This window comes from Neoarius graeffei, chromosome 23 (assembly GCF_027579695.1).
Source record: "Neoarius graeffei isolate fNeoGra1 chromosome 23, fNeoGra1.pri, whole genome shotgun sequence".
Taxonomy (NCBI): domain Eukaryota; kingdom Metazoa; phylum Chordata; class Actinopteri; order Siluriformes; family Ariidae; genus Neoarius; species Neoarius graeffei.
The window spans coordinates 50,859,910-50,886,607 of NC_083591.1; the positions used below are offsets into that span (position 1 = coordinate 50,859,910).

The following is a 26,698-nucleotide window of genomic DNA, read 5'->3' on the forward strand; positions in this document are numbered from 1 at the left end:
GGTAACTACAATATTTTAACTTGCAATCATATTCTGCACCACTTGCAGAGTTGCCAGGTACTGGTCTGTGCCAAAGGACAAAGATGGAGCCGTTGGATTGACCCTTTGTTTCAACTCCTCCATTTGTGCATTGCTCAAAGGGCAAGCAATTGAAGGCACAGTAACCCCAGGGTTTGGATCTGTTCTCAGTCCACTGCTTTCCCAGTCAAGCAGGGGAATGTTTAGCACCTGAAAGTGATATTAAAACAAAGTCATGATCCCATGTGAAACACTTGTTCACTATCTTGGGATAAAATGTATATTTTAAAAAGGTGCAGTCTTCTTCTCCAATCTAAAAAAATCTTTATGTTGGAAAACTGGTTTAGAACAGTACATTATTTCAGTCTCAAGCGCACAGAAAGGAGTGTCATAATTTGACTGTGGAACAATACAAAAATCCATTTGCCAGAATGGCAAATTGCACCTTATAGCTGTCTGTGTAGATTCTCATTCATCCAGGTCATGGTAGTCAAAGGAGTTAAGTTGTAAGCAACTGGACTTCTTGTTGGAGCTTGAAGACATTTCACCTTTTATCCAAAAGGATTCTTCAGTTCTGGCCTGATCTTGGAAACCAGGAGTTATATCTCACTCCAATTCACACCTTGACGGGTGACTTATGTGACCCTTTGTCTTGGAATGAGGGGTGTGGTTCACACCTCCAGTGATCCAGAGATATAATTCCTGATTTTCAAACATCAGGCCAGAACTGAAAAAGCCTTTGGGATAAAAGGTGAACGGTCTTCAAGCTCCAACAAGAAGTCCAGTTGCTTACAACTTAACTCCTTTGACTATCTTCCACACAGTTATGTAAACTCCTTTAGTTCGGTGGTTGTGAATATCACCACTTTTAATTAAACATCAGGCACGATTAAACAAAAAAAACTAACCTGATCAGTTTGTGATTGGTGTCAATGTGCATGAGAAACCTTGGGCTCGGAACAAAGTAGCTCCGTCTCACCACACACCCAAGGTTTATCATGCGGGAATACACACCAAGGGTGTCCACCCTATGCAGTGATGCTCGGATACAATCCCACTGCACTTTGTGTCCTTCTGCCTCCAATGCCCCTTTCATCATGCGGTATCCTGCATGTGGCATCCTGGTTTTAATCTCAGACACAATCCCATCAAGCTGCTCATTTGAGAGGTTGCTGTAGGAGGCCCTAACACTAAGGTTGAACTCCTCCATCCGCCGACGCACTGTTCTGATGGACACCCCAAGTAAATCAGCAATTGTCGGTACAGGGAACGACAACTCCAACAGGCTGCTTATTTGCTCGTCAGAAATGAGTGTCTTTGGGCGCCCTCTTGCACCTTGCTCCATACTCAATGCTGTTACTTTTTCTTGATCAATCTCAGTGTTGATCGCACGGTCCAGTTCATCTATTCCTGCAATTACCTCTGCTGGAATAGTGACTTGACCTGCTATGGCACTGAGAAAAACTCTCTCCTGACAACATACAAACTGCGTGAAGTCCATGTCCAGGTGTGGCTGTTGCAGGACATGTTCCAGGCGTGTAAGCAGTCTTTGAAGGACATGACGCAACAGTGCCTGTAAATAAAAGACAATTTTCCATTGTTATTGTACTATACATGAAAGGCACTTAGCAAACATACATAGGTTCTGCATCAGTTACTGCACTTTTATCTCCCTTAACAATGGGATTCTCTTCCTTGATTGGCTGATGGGGTGGCCATTAACGTCGTATAAATGGCCTACCTTTGAAGTAGTCCCCAAAAAAGTAATCACCGTTCCATATCAATGCGCTTATGAATGGTAACAATAACAGTAGTAAAGTACCGGTAGCCAAATAACTATTGACTGACAAATCATGGACAGCGGAGAAAATATCGAAAAACCATAGTCGTATAAACATGTTTATATGTCTAGGGGAAAATGATGTACAAAATAGATTTAAAAATGGTCTCTCCTTATGTCAATTAAGTTCTCTGTTTGAATATCGTTTTTTTCCTGAAAAACAGGAGGGAAAGCCGCCAATAGTCACTGCAGCACTCAGGAAAAAATAATACTGCTCCTCTCCTCTCTCAGTGGAGGCGGATACTCTGTGCAGCCCAAAGACAGGCAGCACGTTTTAATATACCACAATCCAATGTTGCCCATTGTCATAGGTGTGTTTAATTGCTTACTATATTATTGCTGGTGAAGTTGACTGTTTAAATCAGGCTAACTGTCAGGCCACCAGGGTCCGGTTTCACTAAAGTAGTTTAGACTGGTCTATGGGTTAAGATTGGTCTTAAGTTTCTTTATAGACCAGTCTAATGCAAGTAAGACAGTTTCACAAAAGTTAAGACTAATTTTTTAAGTCTAATTTTAGGCTTAAAAAGTAAGACACCCTCCCCCCAGTCTAATATGGGTCTAAGGGCTATAAAATTTAATTAAAAAAAAAAAAACAGTCAAGCCATAAGTGCCATCAATGTCAATAACTACAAGAAAGCTTGAAATGTTAAGGCAGTGAAGTACATTGCAAGTATGTAATACACAAATTTAGGCTATTATAATCTAACTATAAAGTATTCAATAAAGAACAAACAGTGTAATGCCAGCTTATTCATTTTATTACTTATAAATATATATAAATAATATAAATATCAATTCATTTATGCATAGAATTACATCACCACTCATCACTTATCTCTCTCTCTCTCTCACACACACACACACACACACACACACACACACACACACACACATCACTCCTCCATCTGCGCGAGTCTCTTCAATTTAAGTTGCAGTCTTTCCTTTTGGTAGGCTCTTCGTGTAGTGTCACATCCGCGCAGGTACTGGGTGATGACAACTCCGAGGGTGAAGGAGCCTCAGCTTCAACGTTGCTAGCAACGTTGCTAAGGGAGTTGCTGCTGGGTCTGGCGAAGCCGGTTACTCCGCTCTCCTTTCCTCCTTTCATTCCCCAGAATAAGGGCGACTCATCGCCATAAATGTTGATGACCATTTCGGTGGTTACTTTTATGCCGCTTTTCCACTACAAACGCGGCTGAGCCGTGCCGTGCCGAGTCGAGCTGAGCGGGGCTGTTGGAGTTGCATTTCGACTACAACCGCGCTGAACCGTGCTGGCTGGAAGTGGGTGGACACATTGGGTGGAGTTAGCGAAAGTGGGTGGACGTCACGTGATGTCGTTAAGCAGCGCAAACAGTGACATCAGTGACAGTGGCGGAACAAGTCAGAGCCGGGCCGGGGGCGGGGCAAATGACCGGGCCCTTTATTAAAGCTTATCATAACATCATTTTAGGCTACAAAATGTCCGCAACTGCGGTGTTTACCAATTTCAACACTACCGGGTGCAACTATATGTTATTTTGTACATTAAGTCCTTCAAACGAACATGTAACTCAGAAACAAAAAAACATTAGGCGACATACTGTACATGGCTCATAATAAAACATCAATAGCCTACTGCGCGCATTATTTGAAGGGCATACGACGAGCCTTGCGCTCCGCGAACTTGTCCACGATGCTCTGTATGTCACTGATTCAGTGATCTTTTAAGCGGTAGTCTCACGACCCGGATAGTAAACAATAAACATGGAGGACATGGAGTCATTAGTGTTGCTGGTCTTGGTTCTGTGGCTTGTTGTCACCGACAACGCGGACAGATACTGGCAAGAGCATATAGATGAGGCGAGGCGCATAAGGCTTCAGAAATTCTCGCAATTCGTAATTATTCTTCTTCCGGGTTTACGGTGTTTACAGATCCCAGCGTGCTCGCGGGGCGTGTGTGGGCATGTGAGGACACTCCTCCTCACCAATCAGTGCACAGGGGAGTGTCTGCTCACGCCCCCAGCCTCACTCGGCACGGTTTGGCTCGCTTCAGCCCCACTCCAAAACGGTGCGAGTTTTAGGGGCTAAGCAGGGCTGAAGCGAGCTGAGTCGTGCTGGTTTTTGGTAGTCGAAACGCGAGCCATGTCGGGCTGAAGTGAGCTGAAGCGAGCTGAAGTGAGCTGAAAAAGGGTAGTGGAAAAGGGCCATTAGTTTCTTCAAACCCCCTCCTCCAGTGGGGGTGTTTTTACGCACGGCAGCAACATCTCTTCTCGCAGATGGATTAACGTTATTCACAGACGACGTTATTTTTTCCCACACTTCATGTTTTTTCTTATTGCTACATTCTTCGCTGAATTTGCCTAATAAAACGTCTTTGTAGGAATTAAATTCCTCTAATATAGCCAGATTTTCCGAGTGGCTGAACGACCACTGTCCGCCATTTTTTTTGTTTTGAAAAGAGTCTTAAAATACCCACAATCCTTTGCAGCATAGTATGACTTAAGATAGTCGGAGTCTTAACTGCTTTGTGCAACAGTGTTTGTTAGACGTCTATGCTAAGCCCGACTATACCCGCTGTCTAAGTTAAAGTCATAGTCTAAGGCCGAATCCCATTTCACCCCTTGGACATACCCTTTGGCCCTTCCCCTCCATTTTGCGCGTTCACGTGAAGGGGTAGGGGTATCCCAATCCCAGTTAACGCGGAGGGGTAGGGCTTCTGTACCCCTCCAAACGGAGATTTTCCTGGAGCTGACTCCGAATGAAGGGGTTTGAGTGATTTCCCACAATGCCATGCGGATTTCAGCGAGATTTCATGCGGATTTCAGAAAGATGGCGGGTCCCGCGGCGAAAGATTGTCATAAATGTATTTTCTCCATTATTTACGTGTTTTAAGTTGTTATCCAGAGGAAACACGCCGCTTGATTCGCTTTCGAGCTGAGAATGAGCAGCGATTTCTGAAATCCAAGCTGCTGCTAAAAAGCTTTGGGAGTGAGTATTGTTTTCGGTTGCTTGACTGCGTACGTTTTGTTCTGTTATTCTCGCTTTTATTGTTTACATGAGTGTTCTGACACCTCATTCTGTCGGATGTGGTGCACGAAGCGCCAAAGATATCCCATTCAGTGGTGTTAGTTAACAAATCACACCCTGCCAGCAGAAATTTCTGGTTCTGCTTCTGGCTCTGACTGTAGCGGCTGGTCGCAGCCAGTGACGCATTGGTCGCGTTTTGCTAACGTAAACGCTGACGGACGGACGCGATGACGTATGCGATCGTTGAAGGGCTATCCCAATACGTAGGGGTTGAATTTCAAGCCCTATCCCTTGTAGCTCAGTTTCAAGGGGAAGGGCCATGGGGAAGGGGGAGGGGGAGGGGTAGAAATTAGAATTGGGATTGGGCCTAATTTAGGAGGGGTACAGAAGCCCTACCCCTTCCCCTACCCCTCTGCGTTAACTGGGATTGGGATACCCCTACCCCTTCACGTGAACGCGCAAAATGGAGGGGAAGGGCCAAGGGGTGAAATGGGATTCGGCCTTAGTGAGACCGGCTGCAGGAGTGGTCCCGATGGTCAGCCCGCCACTGCTGTGAAACGTTAGCCTACTACACGTATGTTACAAGCACAATTATATACAGTTAGCTAACGTAGCTTCTCAGGATAACTACCTATACTCTTCAAGCTGTATCGCTCGCACATTTGCTCTATGAGGATAATTTCGCTAACTGTAAATGTTACTACACGTGTATTACAATATAGTTAGCCAACTTAGCCTGTCAAGATAGCCTAATTACCTCATTCTTCAAGGCTGCTTTTACGTGCACATTACCTCAAATAGGATAATTTCACTAACCGTGTATATTACAGAGTTAGTTAACTATAAGACATTTAAACCATAATGTTACTTACACGTTGTTGAACACCTCTTCCCTCCATGCTTTCGTGGCGCCGTGGCGCAGACCAAGATTCATGGCCACAGAGCCGTTTATTGAGATATTATTCCCTATATACGACTTTGCATGGTCAATAACCACACTGCCACCTCCTGGACAAAAGTGGTAGAACAGGCATTCCTGGTCTCTGCGTGCAAATCGTTTCCTTCAAATCTCCATCCGAGTGAATCGTGCCAAAAATCACGTGAGAAGGATGACGCAACTGAGCGAGCAAATAGGAACCTGCACATGCAAATCCTGTTGTGCAGCTTTGCAGATCTGAAGTTACAAGTGCAAATTCGAAGATGCGCTTTCACAAGTTGTGGAATATGCTTGGCAGTTTGCTTTTTGCAGATGTGTGGATCTGAAGTTACACTTACAAACTCTGAGATGCGCATTCACAAGTTGCGAATTACGGGTTTTACAAGTGCAAATCATAGTCTGCTCTTCTTCCTACCTTCATATTATATTATGGAGCCTATCCCAGCTGACTACGAAAGGCGGGGTACACCCTGGACAAGTCGCCAGGTCATCACAGGGCTGACACATAGACACAGACAACCATTCACACTCACATTCACACCTACGGTCAATTTAGAGTCACCAGTTAACCTAACCTGCATGTCTTTGGACTGTGGGGGAAACCGGAGCACCCGGAGGAAACCCACGCGGACACGGGGAGAACATGCAAACTCCGCACAGAAAGGCCCTCGCCAGCCACGGGGCTCGAACCCAGGACCTTCTTGCTGTGAGGCGACAGCGCTAACCACTACACCACTGTGCCGCCATGGAAGATAATATTAAAAAAAAAAACAGGCAATAAACTAGCCACTACTTTATTTTGATTCCTTTTCTAATACTGTATTGCCATAATTTTTGTCAAGAAATGCAAACAAATTGACCGAGAAGTCACACTAGACCATAATATTATACTGTAGTGTAGTACAACATGTACTTGTACACCTCCGCTGTGCTTGCAGAAAATTACATCACGTACAATGGAGTTATGGTGGCCTCCCTGACAAAAAATAGTCCTGTCTGTTTTCATCACTTTAATGGTTATATCGTTAAGAACAAATTCAACATGCAGCTTTTTTTTTTTATAAAGGACAGACATAAAGACGGACTTTTGGCTCCATTTGTTTATTTATGAGATATTTTCTTTAACCACTGAGCTGGCCCACAAATCCTTCCCTGATATTCTGCCAGGTCATTACTGCAGCTCTCTTCAGTTCTTGCTTGTTCTTGGGATGGTTTCCCTTCACCAAGTGAAATTAATTCTCAGTTGGATTGGATTGGCCATTGCATATCATGCCACTTTTTTGCCTGAAAAACATCTTGGGCTGCTTTCAAAGTATACTCCGGATCATTGCCCATCTGCACTGTGAGATGTTGTCCAAGGAGTTTTGAAGTATTTGGCTGAATGTGAGCAGAAAAGCCCCATCAGAATTCATCCTGTCACATCATCAATAAATGCAAAGGACACAGTTCCACTGGCAGCTGTAAATACCCATGCCATAAGGTAATGTGATGTGCTTTGGATCATAAGCAGTACCTTCCTTTCTCCATACTCTTCTCTCCCCATAATTCTGGTGCACATTGGTCTTTGTCTTGTCCATCTATAGGATGTTGTTCTATAACTGTATTGGTTTTTGGCAAGCTCTAATTTGGTCTTCCTGAGTTTGAGGTCAGAAGGTTTACCACAAGATGTCAACCACTCATGTGGTTGACATCTTGTGGTAAACCCTCTGTATTTAGTCTAGTGATGTTTTCTCTTGATTTTTTGCTTTTACCTCTTTTCCAGCAAGGCAGTTCCAGGGCCGATTCTGAGCCGGTGCCTAATCTTAAACCAGTTCTTCACATTTCAAGAGTCAAAGAACTGTCTCTCGGCCAGGAAAACTGGTTCCAAAGTGGTACCAACTCTTTGCAGGGCTAGAACCAAGAACTGCTTATGTTGGGCTAGGGGTGGGATTATGGTGACCGGCTACAACTTCGACTGCGATTTCAAACAAACAAACAAACAAACAAACAAACAAACAAACAAACAAAAAGCTAGTGTAGTGTCTTGTCTGACTAATCCAAAGAAGAGGAAAAGGAGATGATGTAGTCAGCCATTGTTGTTCTTGCCACTGCCGCAAGTGGGGTCAGTTAGCAGTGCTAGCAGCTGGGAAAACTGAGACATATACAGTGACCCAATGACATGCCTCGATGGTGGCTCTATAGCTCATGGAAAAACAAACCAGTTCTTAGAAGGTTCCAAGCTCAGAATTCAAACACAACACTGAATTTAAAATTGAGTGAAAAACCAAAATTAACAGTGAGGAATAATGTGTATTGTGATTGTTTTGTATAATTGTATTGTATACGAATTTAAAAAAAAAAGAAGAAGGTTCCAAGCTCCACCATAGTTGCTTTCTGTGATCTTCTGGGTCTTTTGGTGTTCCTGAGCTCACCAGTTTTTTTTTCTTTCCTATTAAAAATGTACCAAATTATTTGATTTGGATACGTAATTTTTTGTTAGCTCTTTTGGGTTTATTAAGATTTTTCAGCCTAGTGATGTCTTACTTCACAGGCAGTGACAGCCCTTTGGACTTCATATTGAGAGTTAAAAGGTAGACTGCCTTTCAGATTTTTCAAGTGGAGGTCATAAAAATTATTTTCCCCGACACCCAATAATTATTTTTGTTTAGTGGACCGAAAGCCACTGAATTCAAATCACAGACTTCCAATTGTATTAGTTTTTTTAAAAAATAGAACAATTAATGATTATAGAGCCACGTGGCTGTAAATTCTCCACTATTTTTTCCTGCTTCACCATGACACAATACAAGATACTATACATCATGCATGACGTGGTGGGATTTCCCCGTTTGCGCAAGGCATTGTGGGATACAAATTTGAAACCGGAGAGAAAAATGGAGGACGTGAGTGTGCGAATGAAACGTGAAAGACCGACTACAGTAACGGAAAGAAAGTGAGAAGAAAAGACGTTATGTTATATACGAAGGAAAGGAAACGCAGGACCAAACTAATAAATATCGGCGGTCAGCGAGCACCTCGGTGTGATCAGCTGTTCGTTTAGCGACAGAATGATGGAACTGTCAGTGCACGCTCAAAGGTAAACCTGCGCATGCGCACACACACACACACGGACTTCCTCTGTCTGCTTGACTGTGCGAAGCGAGCGATTTCATGCACATTATTTGCTCAGGAATCCCCTCAAATTAAAGAACTTCCCAGCCACAAAATGCCCTGATATTTTGTGAGATATTACAAAAATAAACATGACCAAATTTCAAATGGAACCGAATTTCACAGATTTTATGAAATTGAAAGGCCGTCTAGCTTTAACAGCAACTGATTTCAAATGCAAATAAACTTTTATCTGCTTAGTTGTAAGTGAAATAATGAGGGAATAACAAACATGGAACATGGCCATGGAACAACTGAGCAGCTAATTGTCCTGTTACTTTTGGTCCCTTAAAAGAAGCGACCACATACTGTATAAAAACTAATGTAATTCCTACAACGTTCACATGATTTGGATGTAAAGACCATCAGATTAAAGCTGAAAGTTTGAACTTTGAGATTATATTTCATATTTAATTTCAACTCCAATATACTGTAGTAGACAATTACAAAAACAATAACTGTCAAAGTACAAATACAGCTATTTATAGACCTGACTGTATATAATATACACTATATTGCCAAAAGTATTCGCTCACCTGCCTTGACTCACATATGAGCTTAAGTGACATCCCATTCCTAATCCATAGGGTTCACGTCAGTCCACCCTTTGCAGCTAGAACAGCTTCGACTCATCTGGGAAGGCTGTCCACAAGGTTTAGGAGTGTGTTTATGGGAATTTTTGACCATTCTTCCAGAAGCACATTTGTGAGGTCACACACTGATGTTGGACGAGAAGGCCTGGCTCTCAGTCTCCGCTCTAATTCATCCCAAAGGGGTTCTATCGGGTTGAGGTCAGGACTCTGTGCAGGCCAGTCAAGTTCATCCACACCAGACTCTGTCATCCATGTCTTTATAGACCTTGCTTTGTGCACTGGTGCACAGTCATGTTGGAAGAGGAAGGGGCCAGCTCCAAACTGTAAAAACAGTCTGCATGCCTAGGTGCTTGTTTTTATACACCTGTGGCCATGGAAGTGATTGGAACACCTGATTCCGATAATTTGGATGGGTGAACAAATCCTTTTGGCAATATAGTGTATGTACATTATATATACAGTGGTGTTTGAAAGTTTGTGAACCCTTTAGAATTTTCTATATTTCTGCATAAATATGACCTAAAACATCATCAGATTTTCACACAAGTCCTAAAAGTAGATAAAGAGAACCCAGTTAAACAAATGAGACAAAAATATTATACTTGGTCATTTATTAATTGAGGAAAATGATCCAATATTACAGATCTGTGAGTGGCAAAAGTATGTGAACCTCTAGGATTAGCAGTTAATTTGAAGGTGAAATTAGAGTCAGGTGTTTTCAATCAATGGGATGACAATCAGGTGTGAGTGGGCACCCTGTTTTATTTAAAGAACAGGGATCTATCAAAGTCTGATCTTCACAACAGATGTTTGTGGAAGTGTATTATTGCACGAACAAAGGAGATTTCTGAGGACCTCAGAAAAAGCATTGTTGATGCTCATCAGGCTGGAAAAGGTTACATAACCATCTCTAAAGAGTTTGGAGTCCACCACTCAACAGTCAGACAGATTGTGTACAAATGGAGGAAATTCAAGACCATTGTTACCCTCCCCAGGAGTGGTCGACCAACAAATCACTCCAAGAGCAAGGCGTGTAATAGTTGGTGAGGTCACAAAGGACCCCAGGGTAACTTCTAAGCAACTGAAGGCCTCTCTCACATTGACTAATGTTAATGTTCATGAGTCCACCATCAGGAGAACACTGAACAACAATGGTGTGCATGGCAGGGTTGCAAGGAGAAAGCCACTGCTCTCCAAAAAGAACATTGCTGTTCGTCTGCAGTTTGCTAAAGATCACGTGGACAAGCCAGAAGGCTGTTGGAAAAATGTTTTGTGGATGGATGAGACCAAAATAGAACTTTTTGGTTTAAATGAGAAGCATTATGTTTGGAGAAAGGAAAACACTGCATTCCAGCATAAGAACCTTATCCCATCTGTGAAACATAGTGGTGGTAGTATCATGGTTTGGGCCTGTTTTGCTGCATCTGGGCCAGGACGGCTTGCCATCATTGATGGAACAATGAATTCTGAATTATACCAGCGAATTCTAAAGGAAAATGTCAGGACATCTGTCCATGAACTGAATCTCAAGAGAAGGTGGGTCATGCAGCAAGACAACGACCCTAAGCACACAAGTTATTCTACCAAAGAATGGTTAAAGAAGAATAAAGTTCATGTTTTGGAATGGCCAAGTCAAAGTCCTGACCTTAATCCAATCGAAATGTTGTGGAAGGACCTGAAGCAAGCAGTTCATGTGAGGAAACTCACCAACATCTCAAAGCTGTTCTGTACGGAGGAACGGGCTAAAATTCCTCCAAGCCGGTGTGCAGGACTGATCAACAGTTACCGGAAACGTTTAGTTGCAGTTATTGCTGCACAAGGGGGTCACACCAGATACTGAAAGCAAAGGTTCACATACTTTTGCCACTCACAGATATGTAATATTGGATCATTTTCCTCAATAAATAAATGACCAAGAATAATATTTTTGTCTCATTTGTTTAACTGGGTTCTCTTTATCTACTTTTAGGACTTGTGTGAAAATCTGATGATGTTTTAGGTCATATTTATGCAGAAATATAGAAAATTCTAAAGGGTTCACAAACTTTCAAGCACCACTGTAATTTGTTAGAAAGACCACAGAAAGTGGTAGAAAAGAAGCTATGATTGTGACCTGGAATACAAGAGGTTAAAGTGGTCAAACAGTTCCACACATCCGCCACTGGATTCAGTGAAACGGAAGTGAAAGTAAGTTTATGGCTCTCATAACAGCTGCGCATGGGAGAGAAGGCTCCATTCACAGGCAGTGTCCATTAACACACTTCAGGATGACTCTTCTGCTTTTTCTCACTGTTCTCCTTCCTCAACTTTCAGGTGAGATCGTAGTTTTTCTAAACTCTGGCAGCAGACGTTTGGCATAATTTACGAAGCTGAGTTGGTGCATGCTCACTGAAACATTCAGGCTGGGAAAAAGGAGGCACAAAGATATGCTTTTGTGTGGTTCAACAAAATGATGATCCATTCCCCCAGAATAATGTAATCAGCAATTTCTATTAATCTTCCTTCTTCAAGAAGCATTTTTTTTCTTTGTTAAATGTAGTTGCCGTGCATTTTGGTGCAAATGGTGTACAACCCCGATTCCAAAAAAGTTGGGACAAAGTACAAATTGTAAATAAAAACAGAATGCAATGATGTGGAAGTTTCAAAATTCCATATTTTATTCAGAATAGAACATAGATGACATATCAAATGTTTAAACTGAGAAAATGTATCATTTAAAGAGAAAAATTAGGTGATTTTAAATTTCATGACAACAACACATCTCAAAAAAGTTGGGACAAGGCCATGTTTCCCACTGTGAGACATCCCCTTTTCTCTTTACAACAGTCTGTAAATGTCTGGGGACTGAGGAGACAAGTTGCTCAAGTTTAGGGATAGGAATGTTAACCCATTCTTGTCTAATGTAGGATTCTAGTTGCTCAACTGTCTTGGGTCTTTTTTGTCGTATCTTCCGTTTTATGATGCGCCAAATGTTTTCTATGGGTGAAAGATCTGGACTGCAGGCTGGCCAGTTCAGTACCCGGACCCTTCTTCTACGCAGCCATGATGCTGTAATTGATGCAGTATGTGGTTTGGCATTGTCATGTTGGAAAATGCAAGGTCTTCCCTGAAAGAGACGTCGTCTGGATGGGAGCATATGTTGCTCTAGAACCTGGATATACCTTTCAGCATTGATGGTGTCTTTCCAGATGTGTAAGCTGCCCATGCCACACGCACTAATGCAACCCCATACCATCAGAGATGCAGGCTTCTGAACTGAGCGCTGATAACAACTTGGGTCGTCCTTCTCCTCTTTAGTCCAAATGACACGGCGTCCCTGATTTCCATAAAGAACTTCAAATTTTGATTTGTCTGACCACAGAACAGTTTTCCACTTTGCCACAGTCCATTTTAAATGAGCCTTGGCCCAGAGAAGACGTCTGCGCTTCTGGATCATGTTTAGATACGGCTTCTTCTTTGAACTATAGAGTTTTAGCTGGCAACGGCGGATGGCACGGTGAATTGTGTTCACAGATAATGTTCTCTGGAAATATTCCTGAGCCCATTTTGTGACTTCCAATACAGAAGCATGCCTGTATGTGATGCAGTGCCATCTAAGGGCCCGAAGATCACAGGCACCCAGTATGGTTTTCCGGCCTTGACCCTTACGCACAGAGATTCTTCCAGATTCTTTGAATCTTTTGATGATATTATGCACTGTAGATGATATGTTCAAACTCTGCAATTTTACACTGTCGAACTCCTTTCTGATATTGCTCCACTATTTGTCGGCGCAGAATTAGGGGGATTGGTGATCCTCTTCCCATCTTTACTTCTGAGAGCCGCTGCCACTCCAAGATGCTCTTTTTATACCCAGTCATGTTAATGACCTATTGCCAATTGACCTAATGAGTTGCAATTTGGTCCTCCAACTGTTCCTTTTTTGTACCTTTAACTTTTCCAGCCTCTTATTGCCCCTGTCCCAACTTTTTTGAGATGTGTTGCTGTCATGAAATTTCAAATGAGCCAGTATTTGGCATGAAATTTCAAAATGTCTCACTTTCGACATTTGATATGTTGTCTGTGTTCTATTGTGAATACAATATCAGTTTTTGAGATTTGTAAATTATTGCATTCCATTTTTATTTACAATTTATACTTTGTCCCAACTTTTTTGGAATCGGGGTTGTATTATTATTATTATTATTATTATTACCACCTCGCCTGGGAAGGAGTCCATCAGGGGGTGAGGTATTGTTTTCAGTGTGGTTTGTTTGTTTGTTTGTTTGTTTGTTTGTTTGTTTATGACATTATGGGAAAATGGCTGGACCAATCTTCATAAATCTTTCAGGATAGATGGGCATTGGTCTCAAATAGAACCTCCAATATTTTGAGGGTCATCCGGTCAAGGTCACCAAAAAAGTCAAAATCGTTTTTTCGTGATATCTTCCTTCATATTCATTCAGATGTGTTCTGATTGGCTGAGAGCACGGTGTGTAAATGAGAATCAGAACCAAACAAAGGGAACTCGCACACCTGTATGCCGATATAATAATGCACTTTTATTGCATATTTATTTATTTATTTTTGTTGCTGTTATTTTCTTTCCTTATGACATTTGTTATGACTATAAATTATGTCATTAGTTAAATCATAACAGGAACGGTACTGATGATAGGATGTCTTTATCCATGCACCTTAACCTGTATTCAAGCTTGGTTGTAGGCCTATTACCTGTTTTCCGTGTACGTGGTCTTGTCTATATATGGGTGTGTCTTTATTTTTAATTGTTTGCACTGAGGATGGTCTGATTGTGACCGAAACTTTTGCACTTTGCACTTTTCACTTGGGTAGCACTTTTTGTTTGTTTTAATATGCAATAAAAGTGCATTATTATATTGGCATACAGGTGTGCGAGTTCCCTTTGTTTGGTTCTAGTTATTCTATTGGAACTTACGCACCCACCAGGTATCAATTTTAAGGTGCAGTACCTTCATTGGAAAGCACGTTAAATGAGAATCAGAACCATGTTTATTGGCCAAGTATGTTCACATACAAGGTCAAAATAGTTTTTTCGCGATATCTTCCTTCATATTCATCATAAGTGCGATCGGGTGAGGTTTGTTTTGCCTGGCAACACTTATTATTTTTATCATTGTTAAAAATAATCGAAAAGTGAAGACACTGCTAGAACTGACATCTTAGCATGTGAAAATATCTTGAAACTGTATTTTAGAGTTATTCAAGATAACTGTTGGCTATAATCCATGTACGATGAGATTGAGTGGAATAACTGTTTTATTCTATCCACATTCACTGGATTTTGAGAAACAAAGCATTTTTATTTTCATTTTTTGCAACTTCAGTAATAAAAACTTTGTACAAAACGTCCGACAAAATAATTTCCGCTTAGAATATAAACAAACCGATGAAATGACAGTAGCAATTTGTGAAAAATGCTAATAATAATTCTTGAAAAATAAAAAATAAAAAAAATGTATAGTGGTGCTTGAAAGTTTGTGAACCCTTTAGAATTTTCTATATTTCTGCATGAATATGACCTAAAACATCATCAGATTTTCACACAAGTCCTAAAAGTAGATAAAGAGAACCCAGTTAAACAAATGAGACAAAAATATTATACTTGGTCATTTATTTATTGAGGAAAATGATCCAATATTACATATCTGTGAGTGGCAAAAGTATGTGAACCTTTGCTTTCAGTATCTGGTGTGACCCCCTTGTGCAGCAATAACTGCAACTAAACGTTTCCGGTAACTGTTGATCAGTCCTGCACACCGGCTTGGAGGAATTTTAGCCCATTCCTCCATACAGAACAGCTTCAACTCTGGGATGTTGGTGGGTTTCCTCACATGAACTGCTCGCTTCAGGTTCTTCCAAAACATTTCAATTGGATTAAGGTCATGACTTTGACTTGGCCATTCCAAAACATTAACTTTATTCTTCTTTAACCATTCTTTGCTAGAATGACTTGTGTGCTTAGGGTCGTTGTCTTGCTGCATGACCCACCTTCTCTTGAGATTCAGTTCATGGACAGATGTCCTGACATTTTCCTTTAGAATTCGCTGGTATAATTCAGAATTCATTGCTCCATTAATGATGGCAAGCCGTCCTGGCCCAGATGCAGCAAAACAGGCCCAAACCATGATACTACCACCACCATGTTTCACAGATGGGATAAGGTTCTCATGCTGGAATGCAGTGTTTTCCTTTCTCCAAACATAACGCTTCTCATTTAAACCAAAAAGTTCTATTTTGGTCTCATCCATCCACAAAACATTTTTCCAGTAGCCTTCTGGCTTGTCCATGTGATCTTTAGCAAACTGCAGATGAACAGCAATGTTCTTTTTGGAGAGCAGTGGCTTTCTCTTTGCAACCCTGCCATGCACACCATTGTTGTTTAGTGTTCTTCTGATGGTGGACTCATGAACATTAGCATTAGCCAATGTGAGAGAGGCCTTCAGTTGCTTAGAAGTTACCCTGGGGTCCTTTGTGACCTCGCCAACTATTACACGCCTTGCTCTTGGAGTGATTTGTTGGTTGACCACTCCTGGGGAGGGTAACAACGGTCTTGAATTTTTCCATTTGTACACAATCTGTCTGACTGTTGATTGCTGGAGTCCAAACTCTTTAGAGATGGTTATGTAACCTTTTCCAGCCTGATGAGCATCAACAACACTTTTTCTGAGGTCCTCGGAAATCTCCTTTGTTTGTGCCATGATACACTTCCACAAACATGTGTTGTGAAGATCAGACTTTGATAGATCCCTGTTCTTTAAATAAAACAGGGTGCCCACTCACACCTGATTGTCATCCCACTGATTGAAAACACCTGACTCTAATTTCACCTTCAAATTAACTGCTAATCCTAGAGGTTCACATACTTTTGCCACTCACAGATATGTAATATTGGATCATTTTCCTCAATAAATAAATGACCAAGTATAATATTTTTGTCTCATTTGTTTAACTGGGTTCTCTTTATCTACTTTTAGGACTTGTGTGAAAATCTGATGATGTTTTAGGTCATATTTATGCAGAAATATAGAAAATTCTAAAGGGTTCACAAACTTTCAAGCACCACTGTACATTCTTAGCATCAAATAGTTTTATCTGATAGTTTGTTGCTTTTTTTTGTATTTTTTGGGGTTTTGTTTTCAAGTAGAGTTTTTATTTCGTCCTCGGTTGGTTCAGCAACATGCTCCACCATTTTGTTTTTCTCTGCTCACGGTATATGAGCTGATATCCTAGTAGTAGCATAGCCAATCAGAGTGCGCGATTGCTCATATCCAGTGAATGTAGGTAGAATAAAATAAAATATATTTCGTATTTCCTATTATAAGATTCCAAGAATCCAAATTCGTAAACCTATTTCAAACTTGAACTTGTCTTGTTTTGGATTTCCTAGAAGGAAAGCAAAATCATCTCCTGATAGAATAAACCAATTTAAAGTTTGAACTGGAATAAAGTGGAATAACTTTGTATTTGATCAATAATAATCTCATAATGAGAAATACAAGATCAATTTTCCCGTTGTCAAGATATTTTCTCATTTTTTTTGCAATGTACACTGTATAAATCATTATTATCATAATAAGTGACTGACACGTCTGATCTTTGACCTGATTAAAAGCATCCCAAAAAAGGATCTAAAACAACAAATAAAAGAATGAGTTGCACAACTTGAGTGTAATCAGATCCAACTCTCTAAGAGCAATGACTCATGCTTGTGTTTTGCCAAAAACAGGAAATAGTTCAAAATGAATCATTCAGGAATGGGGTTTGAGATGTGTTCAGTGAGTTTCCCTCACTTTCATTATAATGGAAATGAAACATAACTTTCTAATGTTTGGTCACTTGGTAAAAAGAGAGAAATACTGGTGTTGGTATAAAACAGATGCTGTCCAGATGTGTCTTTACCAGTCAAATGGTGTGATTTTTCTAAATTAATCAAATGAGATATGCTTTATAATATGTGCTAATATATTAGATTAGTAATATAGTAAATAATTTGAATAAATTATTCCATAACTTTCACTACACTAGTCAGAAGTTTACATACAAGGACATGAATGTCAGGGTAATTTGGGGTTTTCAGTGATTTCTCGGAACTGTTCTTTTTCTGTGGCAGAATGATTGTACCGTACATTGTACCGTACAATCAACGGTTTCCCCCCACAGTCCAAAGACATGCAGGTTCGGTTAACTGGTGACTCTAAATTGACCGTAGGTGTGAATGGTTGTCTATGTGTCAGCCCTGTGATGACCTGGCGACTTGTCCAGGGTGTACCGCGCCTTTTGCCCTTAGTCAGTTGGGATAGGCTCCAGCTTGCCCGCGACCCTGTAGAACAGGATAAAGCGGCTAGAGGTAATGAGATGAGATGAAATCAACACAGGGTCAAAATTATACATAAAGAGTAAAAAATTTACATACAGAATGCCTAATATTTGGTGAAATGGTACCTTAGGAAGTTTCTCCTTGACCAAATGCTTTTGGTCACCATCAGCAAGCTTCTGGCAGAATTCTGATTGGATATTTGTCCACTCATCTTGGCAGAATTGGTAGAGTTTAATTCAATTTGTGCGTTTCCTGACACAGACCTGCCTTTTCAGCACAGGCCATATATGTATATATATTTTTGATAGGATTAGGGTTGGGGGAAGCCATGGCCTAATGGTTAGAGAAGTAGCTTTGGGACCAAAAGGTCACTGGTTTGATTCCCTGGATCAGCAGGAATGGCTGAAATGCTCTTGAGCAAGGCCCCTAACTGCTCTCCAGGCTGCTCTGGATTTGTTGTAGGTCACTCTGGATAAGAATGTCTGCTAAATGCCATTAATGTAATGTGATGTTTTGACCTTTGTGTTAACCTGCTTTATCCATATCACAACCAGCATTGATGTTGGTTGGGAATCATTGTCCTGTTGGAACACCCAATGTTGTCCAAGTTTCTGGTGTTATGAGGTAATTCTGAGGTAATCTTCCTTCATTATTCTATCCATTGGCAGCAAAACAGCCCCAGAAATATAATGCTACCACCACCATGCTGAACAGGTGACCTCTGGCATTGTGGCTAAACAACTCAATCTTTGTCTCATCTGACCATAAAACTCTCCTCCAGAAGGCTTGCTCTTTGTCCTTGTGGTCAGCTACAAACTTTAGTCCAGCTTGAAGGTGTTGGTTTTGGAGCAGGAGCTTCTTTCTTGGATGGCAACCTTTCAGTCCATGGAGATATAAAACTCACTTGACTGAAGACAGTTTTCCAGAAGCTTCCAGTTCATGGGAGGCCTGTGCCTTAGTGGTTCCTGGATTGTTCCTGACCATCCAAATCAATTCCCTTTCAGCTGAGGGTGACAGTTTGGATCTTCTTCCAGAAAAGTGGCTTGGCAAAGTGGCTACACCTCCAAATAACTTGTACTTATGTACAATTGTTTGAACTGATGATCTTAGAACCTGCAGTTGTTTAGAATTGGCTCCAAGAGACATTACTGAGCTGTATAAATCTGTGATCCTCTTTCTCAGATCTGCACTGAGCTCCTTGGACTTTCCCATTTTACTGTGTGTTGGTCAAGTCAATGAGCACTGTAAACAAACCCTTTTTATGAAGGCACAGAGAAGCTACCAGCTGCAGTCAATCATGATCACTAACAGGAAGTTAAGAGACCTCGGCCTTGGCAAGATAAGAGACGGCTTGGAAGTTTCAGGACCTCTGAATTAATAATCTAAGTGAGCGTATGTAAATTTTTGACCCTGTATGTATAATTTTGACCCTATGTTGATTTCAGAAAACCCAAAGCTCCTTGGACTTTCCCATTGCACAGTGTGTTGGTGAATCCAGTGAGTGCTGTCAAACAAACACTGTTTACAGTATGTTGTGCACAGAGAAGCTATCAGCTGCAGTCAATCATGATCACTAACAGGAAGTTTAGAGGCCTTGACCTTGAGGAGTTAAAAGACAATTTGGAACTTTCAGCAGTACTGAGTTAATAATCTAAGTGGGTGGATGTATATTTTTGACACTGTATCTATAATTTAGACCATGCTGTTTTCCAAAAATCCAAAATAAATTAAAATGTGTGCACCAAATTCCTGGCACAGAAAAAGAACAGTTCAGAGAAATCATCAAAAGCATGATGTATTCATGTTTGTGTATGTAACTGCTTCAGCTCACAAAATTTCTCAATTCGAAAAACAAGAAGAGAAAAACAAACAAACATAAACGAATAAATTGAAATTCACTTTAGAATTACAGTTAAGTCCGTATATATTTGGACACTGACACAAATTTTGTTTTTTTACCTGTTTACTGAAACATATTCAAGTTATAGTTATATAATGGACATGGACATAAAGTCCAGACTTTCAGCTTTCATTTGAGGGTATCCACATTAAAACTGGATGAAGGGTTTAGGAGTTTCAGCTCCTTAACATGTGCCACTCTGTTTTTAAAGGGACCAAAAGTAATTGGACAATTGACTCAAAGGCTATTTCATGGGCAGGTGTGGGCAATTCCTTTGTTATGTCATTCTCAATTAAGCAGATAAAAGGCCTGGAGTTGATTTGAGGTGTGGTGCTTGCATTTGGAAGATTTTGCTGTGAAGAAAACATGCGGTCAAAGGAGCTCTCCATGCAGGTGAAACAAGCCATCCTTAAGCTGCGAAAACAGAAAAAACCCATCTGAGAAATTGCTACAATATTAGGAGTGGCAAACTCTACAGTTTGGTACATCCTGAGAAAGAAAGAAAGCACTGGTGAACTCATCAATGCAAAAAGACCTGGATGCCCACAGAAGACAACAGTGGTGGATGATCGCAGAATAATTTCCATGGTGAAGAGAAACCCCTTCACAACAGCCAACCAAGTGAACAACACTCTCCAGGAGGTAGGCATATCAATATCCAAATCTACCATAAAGAGAAGACTCATGAAAGTAAATACAGAGGGTTCACTGCACGGTGCAAGCCACTCATAAGCCTCAAGAATAAAAAGGCTAGATTGGACCTTGCTAAAAAACATCTAAAAAAGCCAGCACAGTTCTGGAAGAACATTCTTTGGACAGATGAAACCAAGATCAACCTCTACCAGAATGATGGAAAGAAAAAAGTATGGCGAAGGCGTGGTACAGCTCATGATCCAAAGCATACCACATCATCTGTAAAACACGGCGGAGGCAGTGTGATGGCTTGGGCATGCATGGCTGCCAGTGGCACTGGGTCACTAGTGTTTATTGATGATGTGACACAGGACAGAAGCAGCCGGATGAATTCTGAGGTATTCAGAGACATACTGTGGGCCCGTTTACACGAGGACGCTGTCGGGTAAAAACGACTAAATATTTTATCGGAAGTGCCTTTCGTCTACACAGGGACGGCATTTCCGAGGCTGAAAAACGGAAAAAATTGAAAACGCCTTCCAGAGTGGATAAGTTAAAAACAGCCCCCATTGCATATCCATCTAAACTACCCAATACGCGAAACTCTGCTCGGATCTGCTCACGTCAGGTACGCGTTTACGTCATACACATGTCATATACTGTACATGCCAGCCCGGGAAGTAAGAAAGTAAGTAAAAAAGTAAGAGCATGTCTGATTACATCGATCCAACGGACCTTCAGGCTGCTCTGGAAGCTTTAATAAACGTCCAGGAGTCCTTCGAACATCTATACCGAATCTGCACATATACTGTTAATGAACAGAGGCGGGTATAGCATGCTCTTACTTTTTTACTTACTTTCTCACTTACCATAGCCAGAGTAGTCAAAGTTTTCGCGGCGCAGATGTGCAGATCAGACGAGACGGAAGACGTTGCGCATGCGTGCAGACATAGCGGAGGTCTTTCACAGCACCACCTAGCTGCCTGGCATGCACATCCAATTGAATTCCACACATTTATGCGTCACCGTATAGATGCAGATTTCCTCCTTGAAAACGGTCGTGTAGATGCGGAAAAAAGTGAGAACGAAAATTGGACTTTTGCGTTTTTGTTTCAGACCATCCCCGTGTAAAGTGGGCCTGTATGCTCAAATCCAGCCAAATGCAGCTAAACTGATTGGTCGGCGTTTCATAATACAGATGGACAATGACCCAAAACATAAAGCCAAAGCAACCCAGGAGTTTATTAAAGCAAAGAAGTGGAATATTCTTGAATGGCCAAGTCAGTCACCTGATCTCAACCCAATTGAGCATGCATTTCACTTGTTAAAGACTAAACTTCAGACAGAAATAATAATAATAATAATAATAATAATAATAATAATAATAATTTCAATTTATATAGTGCCTTTCACAAACCCAAGGACGCTTTACAAAAGAGTTACCACCAAAAAAAAAAATTAGGAAGAATAGTGTGAGGTAAAGAGAAAAGTTTTCAAGTTGGCTTTGAAGGAAGAGAGTGTGGAACAGTCACGAAGCGATTGTGGTAACGAATTCCAAAGTTTAGGATCAGCAACACTAATCTGCCACCCATAGATGCCAATTTAAAACGAGGAACAGTCAGAAGTCCACAGACAGAAGATCTGAGGGAGCGGGAGGGACAGTACAAATGAATTAACTCACAGAGATAGGAAGGAGCGAAACCATGAAGAGCTTTATAGGTTAACAGCAAAATTTTGTATTTGATCCGGGAGATAACTGGCAACCAATGCAGTTGCTGTAAAACAGGAGTGATGTGAGCAGTGCGGTTGGTGAGTGTGAGGATTCTTGCTGCTGAGTTTTGAATGTACTGCAGGCGATTGAGCAATGTGAAGAAAGGCCCACAAACAAACAGCAACTGAAAACCGCTGCAGTAAAGGCCTGGCAGAGCATTAAAAAGGAGGAAACACAGCGTCTGGTGATGTCCATGAGTTCAAGACTTCAGGCAGTCATTGCCAACAAAGGGTTTTCAACCAAGTATTAGAAATGAACATTTTATTTACAATTATTTAATTTGTCCAATTCCTTTTGAGCCCCTGAAATGAAGGGATTGTGTTTAAAAAATGCTTTAGTTCCTCACATTTGTATGCAATCATTTTGTTCAACCCACTGAATTAAAGCTGAAAGTCTGAACTTCAACTGCATCTGAATTGTTTTGTTCAAAATTCATTGTGGTAATGTACAGAAACAAAATTAGAAAAATGTTGTCTCTGTCCAAATATTTATGGACCTAACTGTAATTTTGTTTATTTATTTAAATTATATTATTTGATGTTATAACTGCAATATAGACTATTATAAATCACATTTTTGCTTTTCATGATGTTCTTTCTTAATATGTAGTTTTTCCCCACTGTACATACCGCTATGAGAAAAAAAAGTAACTATGGAATAATATAATGTAATACTTATGCTCCTGATCCTAGTTTCTTTTCTTTTTTTTTTTAGTTAACCCAACCAGTTACTGTTTAACTATTCTGGGTATCGAGGCAAACTGGAGGTTTTGTTGACCAACTGGCAACTATAGTTAATACAAATAATCCAAATGATAACTGCAGCCTTATTTTTCAGAATCTGTCCATTCAAACAACCAACATTTCAAAAATCCTTTGTTACTGGATGATTTGTACTCTGCCTCAAGTAAATTCATAAAAGAAAGAACTTTTTACTCCTTCCAATTTTTTTGACCTTGAAAGTACTCACTAAAAATCTAAATGCCATGAGCTGCTATGCCAGTTCAGGTTTTATATTTGTATTTTCTAAGATGTCCAATCAATAGACAAACTTCAGTTAGTCGAACACAATCAGAGTGAGCTTTAGCTTGAAGCTTGGTAAGTTTGCTTGCAAGTTTTGTTTTCCTGCCTTAGCATCAATTCCAACAAGGATATTTAACAGTTATGCCACGAAATCAAGTCGTACATGAGCTGATAGCCGACAAGGCACGCAGCACCGAGTCGGCTATAAGCCATGTTCGACGAGATTGACTGGAATAACTGTTTTATTCTATCCACATTCACTGGATTTTGAGGAACAGAGCATTTTTATTTTAATTTTTTTGCAAATTCGATAAATAAAAACTTCATACAAAACATCCGACAAAATCATTTCCGCTTAGAATGTAAACAAACCTGTGAAATGACAGGATCAATTTGTGAAAAATGCAATAATAATAATAATTATTATTATTATTCTTGAAAAATAAAAAAGATACATTCTTACCATCAAATACTTTCATTCCATATTTTGTTGCTTTTTTCCTGCGGTTTTGTTTTTGAGTAGAGTTTTTATTTCGTCCTCGGTTGGTTCAGCAACACGCGTTGCCATTTTGTTTTTCTCTACTCATGGTACATAAGCTGATATCCTAGTAGTAGAGTAGCCAATCAGAGTGCGCGATTGCTTATATCCAGTGAACGTGGATATAATAATAAATATTAGCTAATCAGCAAGCCAAATTCTAGATTTGTCTCAAATTTAATAAATACTTAGTTCGAGTGCACTCGGACACTACGAACTAGTTTCCCCCATTCTTCACGGTCATCCAGGATGGTTTTCAATTCCTCAGTGGACAGTCCAGAGTCTTTCCATAGCTGGTCCACATATGTAAGTGCTGGTCTTCCTCTCTTTCTTGCACCTTGCTTTGGCTCCCAAAGAAGCACTTGACTTATTATTTCCTCATTCCTCCTCCTCCACAAGTGCCCTATGAACTTCAACCGCCTTTCCTGTAGTACAGCTGTTATGTTAAGTTTACCATACAGCTGTTTGTTGGTTTTGTGGTCCTTCCTAGTAATACTGCTCTTAGTAGTAGTAGTAGTAGTAGTAGTAGTAGTATCCAGTATTTGATTATACTGCTGCAGGGGTCCCTGACACAGGGGTAGGCAGCAGTCGGCTAGTCTTCACACCGCGTTTCCAGGCAGCTCTGTCCAGCGGATCCATACTGGTGAGGCCGCACACTTTGATGTCTTTCTTGACACACTCCATCCAAGCTTTCCTTGGTCTGCCACGACCTCTGTTGCCTGGCAACTGCAACTTGGTGATGGTGTTGATGCAGCCAGTGGCTTGTTCAATGTGTTCGTACCACCGGACACGTTGACTCTCTCTCTGCTCTCAGCATGCATGTATATATAATAAATGCTATATGTAATCAAATAAATTAAACAATGCAGATTTATGTCTCAATTGCTCATTTTTTATTTCTAAATAATATTTATTAAAACTTACTCTTCAATACTGAAGTTTGTTTAAATCTAGATATTGTCACGCTGACTTTCAGTCAAGCAGACATTAAATTCGATATGTTTACTGCAATGTGAGAAAGATTTCGACACTCATGTATACTTCTCAGTACTTTTCAACTGGTATGTAAATAATGTGTTTTTAATAATGAACCTTGGCTTGTTTTTTGTCCTTGGCTGTAGGTGTCCTATGCACCGTGACCACAGTGGGAGACCAGACATTGTTACAGGGCCAGTCGATCACTGTGCCCTGCCTTTACAACCCTGAGTACATTCCAAATGTGAAGTACTGGTGCAAAGGCTCTGTGCACACTTTCTGCACCAGCCTGGCACGCACAGACGAGTCGGAATCTGCTCCGTTCTCGAATGCAAGAATAACGATCACTGACGAACCGGTACAGAATGTGTTCATGGTGACCATGCGTGAGCTGAAGGAGGAGGACTCTGGCTGGTACTGGTGTGGCGTGGAAATAGGAGGGATATGGAACAAGGACAGCTACGCATCACTTCAAATCAGTGTCAAACAGGGTCAGTGGGGGAAGCTGATTTAATCTATATCTGCCTGGTCTGAAGGTGTTGATTAATTTTCTATGACAGCATCTCTGACTGTATCTCAAAGCACAGGTTTAAAACAATACACTCCTTGTAATTAATATATTTCTGTAGGATCAACTAACAATGAGACAACATCCATCCATTATCTGTAGCTGCTTATCCTGTGCAGGGTCACGGGCAAGCTGGAGCCTATCCCAGCTGACTACGGGCGAAAGGCGGGGTACACCCTGGACAAGTCGCCAGGTCATCAGAGGGCTGACACATAGACACAGACAACCATTCACACTCACATTCACACCTACGGTCAATTTAGAGCCACCAGTTAACCTAACCTGCATGTCTTTGGGGGAAACCGGAGCACCCGGAGGAAACCCATGCAGACACAGGCAGAACATACAAACTCCACACGGAAAGACCCCTGTCAGCCACTGGGCTCGAACCCAGAACCTTCTTGCTGTAAGGCGACCACCATCAGCATTCCTGAAATGTTTCTAAATCCGGCAGAAAACTAGTTTGCGACATTTACACACGACTTTACTGAGAGATTGATAAATGAGGCCCATTTCAACTTGTGTGGTGGGCACTCTACAGAAAACCACGTGTACTTCTTGATGACGTTTTCTATGAGGAAACATTTATTTAGCATTTTTGGAAGGAGTCTCCAGTGTCAGCCCTTCAGTAAAACTGTAATTTTCAGCTTTTTTCTCCATAACAAACTGCATTTCTTTTTTTTTCTTCCTTTTTTCGTACATGTTAGCAAATTCAAGATAAACAGTCACTGTTGAAGGATCGGCTGTTTATAGCTGCGAAGTGATAACAGGAACTTGTTTCGCAGATGTTCCATACATAAAATGTAACTATTAATGGATAAAAAGTGTTTTTGTTTAATAAATAATAATAAAAAAATTGCTAGCGTTACCAAATTTCTGTTGTGTAAAGAGGAATAATACAAGAGCATTTTGGATGTATTGGAAAATAATGGACTTGTTGTTGATTATTTTTCTATAACTGGACACGCTGCCAGGTTTTATTCCTTACCGACGAATTTGAATCATTTAATTGGCCAGCAAGTTACAAATCGTGCTTCTCAGACTGTATTTCATTGCCCAGTTAAAATATATAATTTTTACTAATAGTGAAGAAACTTTTAGCCAGAAGACAGCAGATTTGTGGTGACGACATTTTGGTTTGTACATCAGAAACTAATAAATAACGGCTACGATGCGTTTCTTACTTCAGTGACTCATATAGTTTACAACAACTCCATTCTCCATGACCTTAAAAGACAATATAACACTCATATGAGTTGTTCTTTCTTTATGTATGTATTTTAGGTATGTCAGTAGTAAAGGATGAAGTACAAGCTGAAGAGGGTGGCAGTGTCACTGTGCAGTGCGTCTACAGTGAGAAACACAGGTACTACAGTAAATATATTTACACGTTTCTCACTGTAGCTGTTGTT

The 26,698-nt window shown here is 40.7% G+C and overlaps 2 protein-coding genes across 2 annotated transcripts in view; one reads left to right on the plus strand and one right to left on the minus strand.

The window, feature by feature from the left end:
* Window positions 1–15: 15 nt before the first annotated feature.
* On the minus strand, window positions 16–5,768 carry LOC132871316 (uncharacterized). Its single transcript, XM_060905428.1, has 3 exons — window positions 5,734–5,768; window positions 998–1,591; window positions 16–228 (listed from the first exon to the last, which is right to left on the minus strand). The coding sequence occupies exons 1-3, from the start codon at window positions 5,758–5,760 to the stop codon at window positions 16–18; spliced, it is 834 nt and encodes a 277-aa protein (XP_060761411.1). The 5' UTR covers window positions 5,761–5,768.
* A 5,951-nt stretch (window positions 5,769–11,719) lies between these two features.
* The window catches only part of LOC132871830 (polymeric immunoglobulin receptor-like), a 52,254-nt gene continuing 37,275 nt past the window's right edge, over window positions 11,720–26,698 (plus strand). Inside the window, exons 1-3 of the mRNA XM_060906369.1 lie at window positions 11,720–11,854; window positions 24,865–25,209; window positions 26,571–26,652. Of these exons, the coding sequence (XP_060762352.1) occupies window positions 11,737–11,854; window positions 24,865–25,209; window positions 26,571–26,652 (545 nt within the window). The 5' untranslated portion in view covers window positions 11,720–11,736. The remainder of the gene's footprint in view (window positions 11,855–24,864; window positions 25,210–26,570; window positions 26,653–26,698) is intronic.

Excerpts from the sequence above, each read along its gene's own strand:
- LOC132871316 (XM_060905428.1), bottom strand. The coding sequence starts at position 5,760 with ATGGAGGGAAGAGGTGTTCAACAACGT. Across the intron at positions 1,592-5,733 it reads GAAGAGGTGTTCAACAACGT|GCACTGTTGCGTCATGTCCT; the intron begins GTAAGTAACATT and ends TTTTATTTACAG. Across the intron at positions 229-997 it reads TGATAAACCTTGGGTGTGTG|GTGCTAAACATTCCCCTGCT; the intron begins GTGAGACGGAGC and ends TATCACTTTCAG.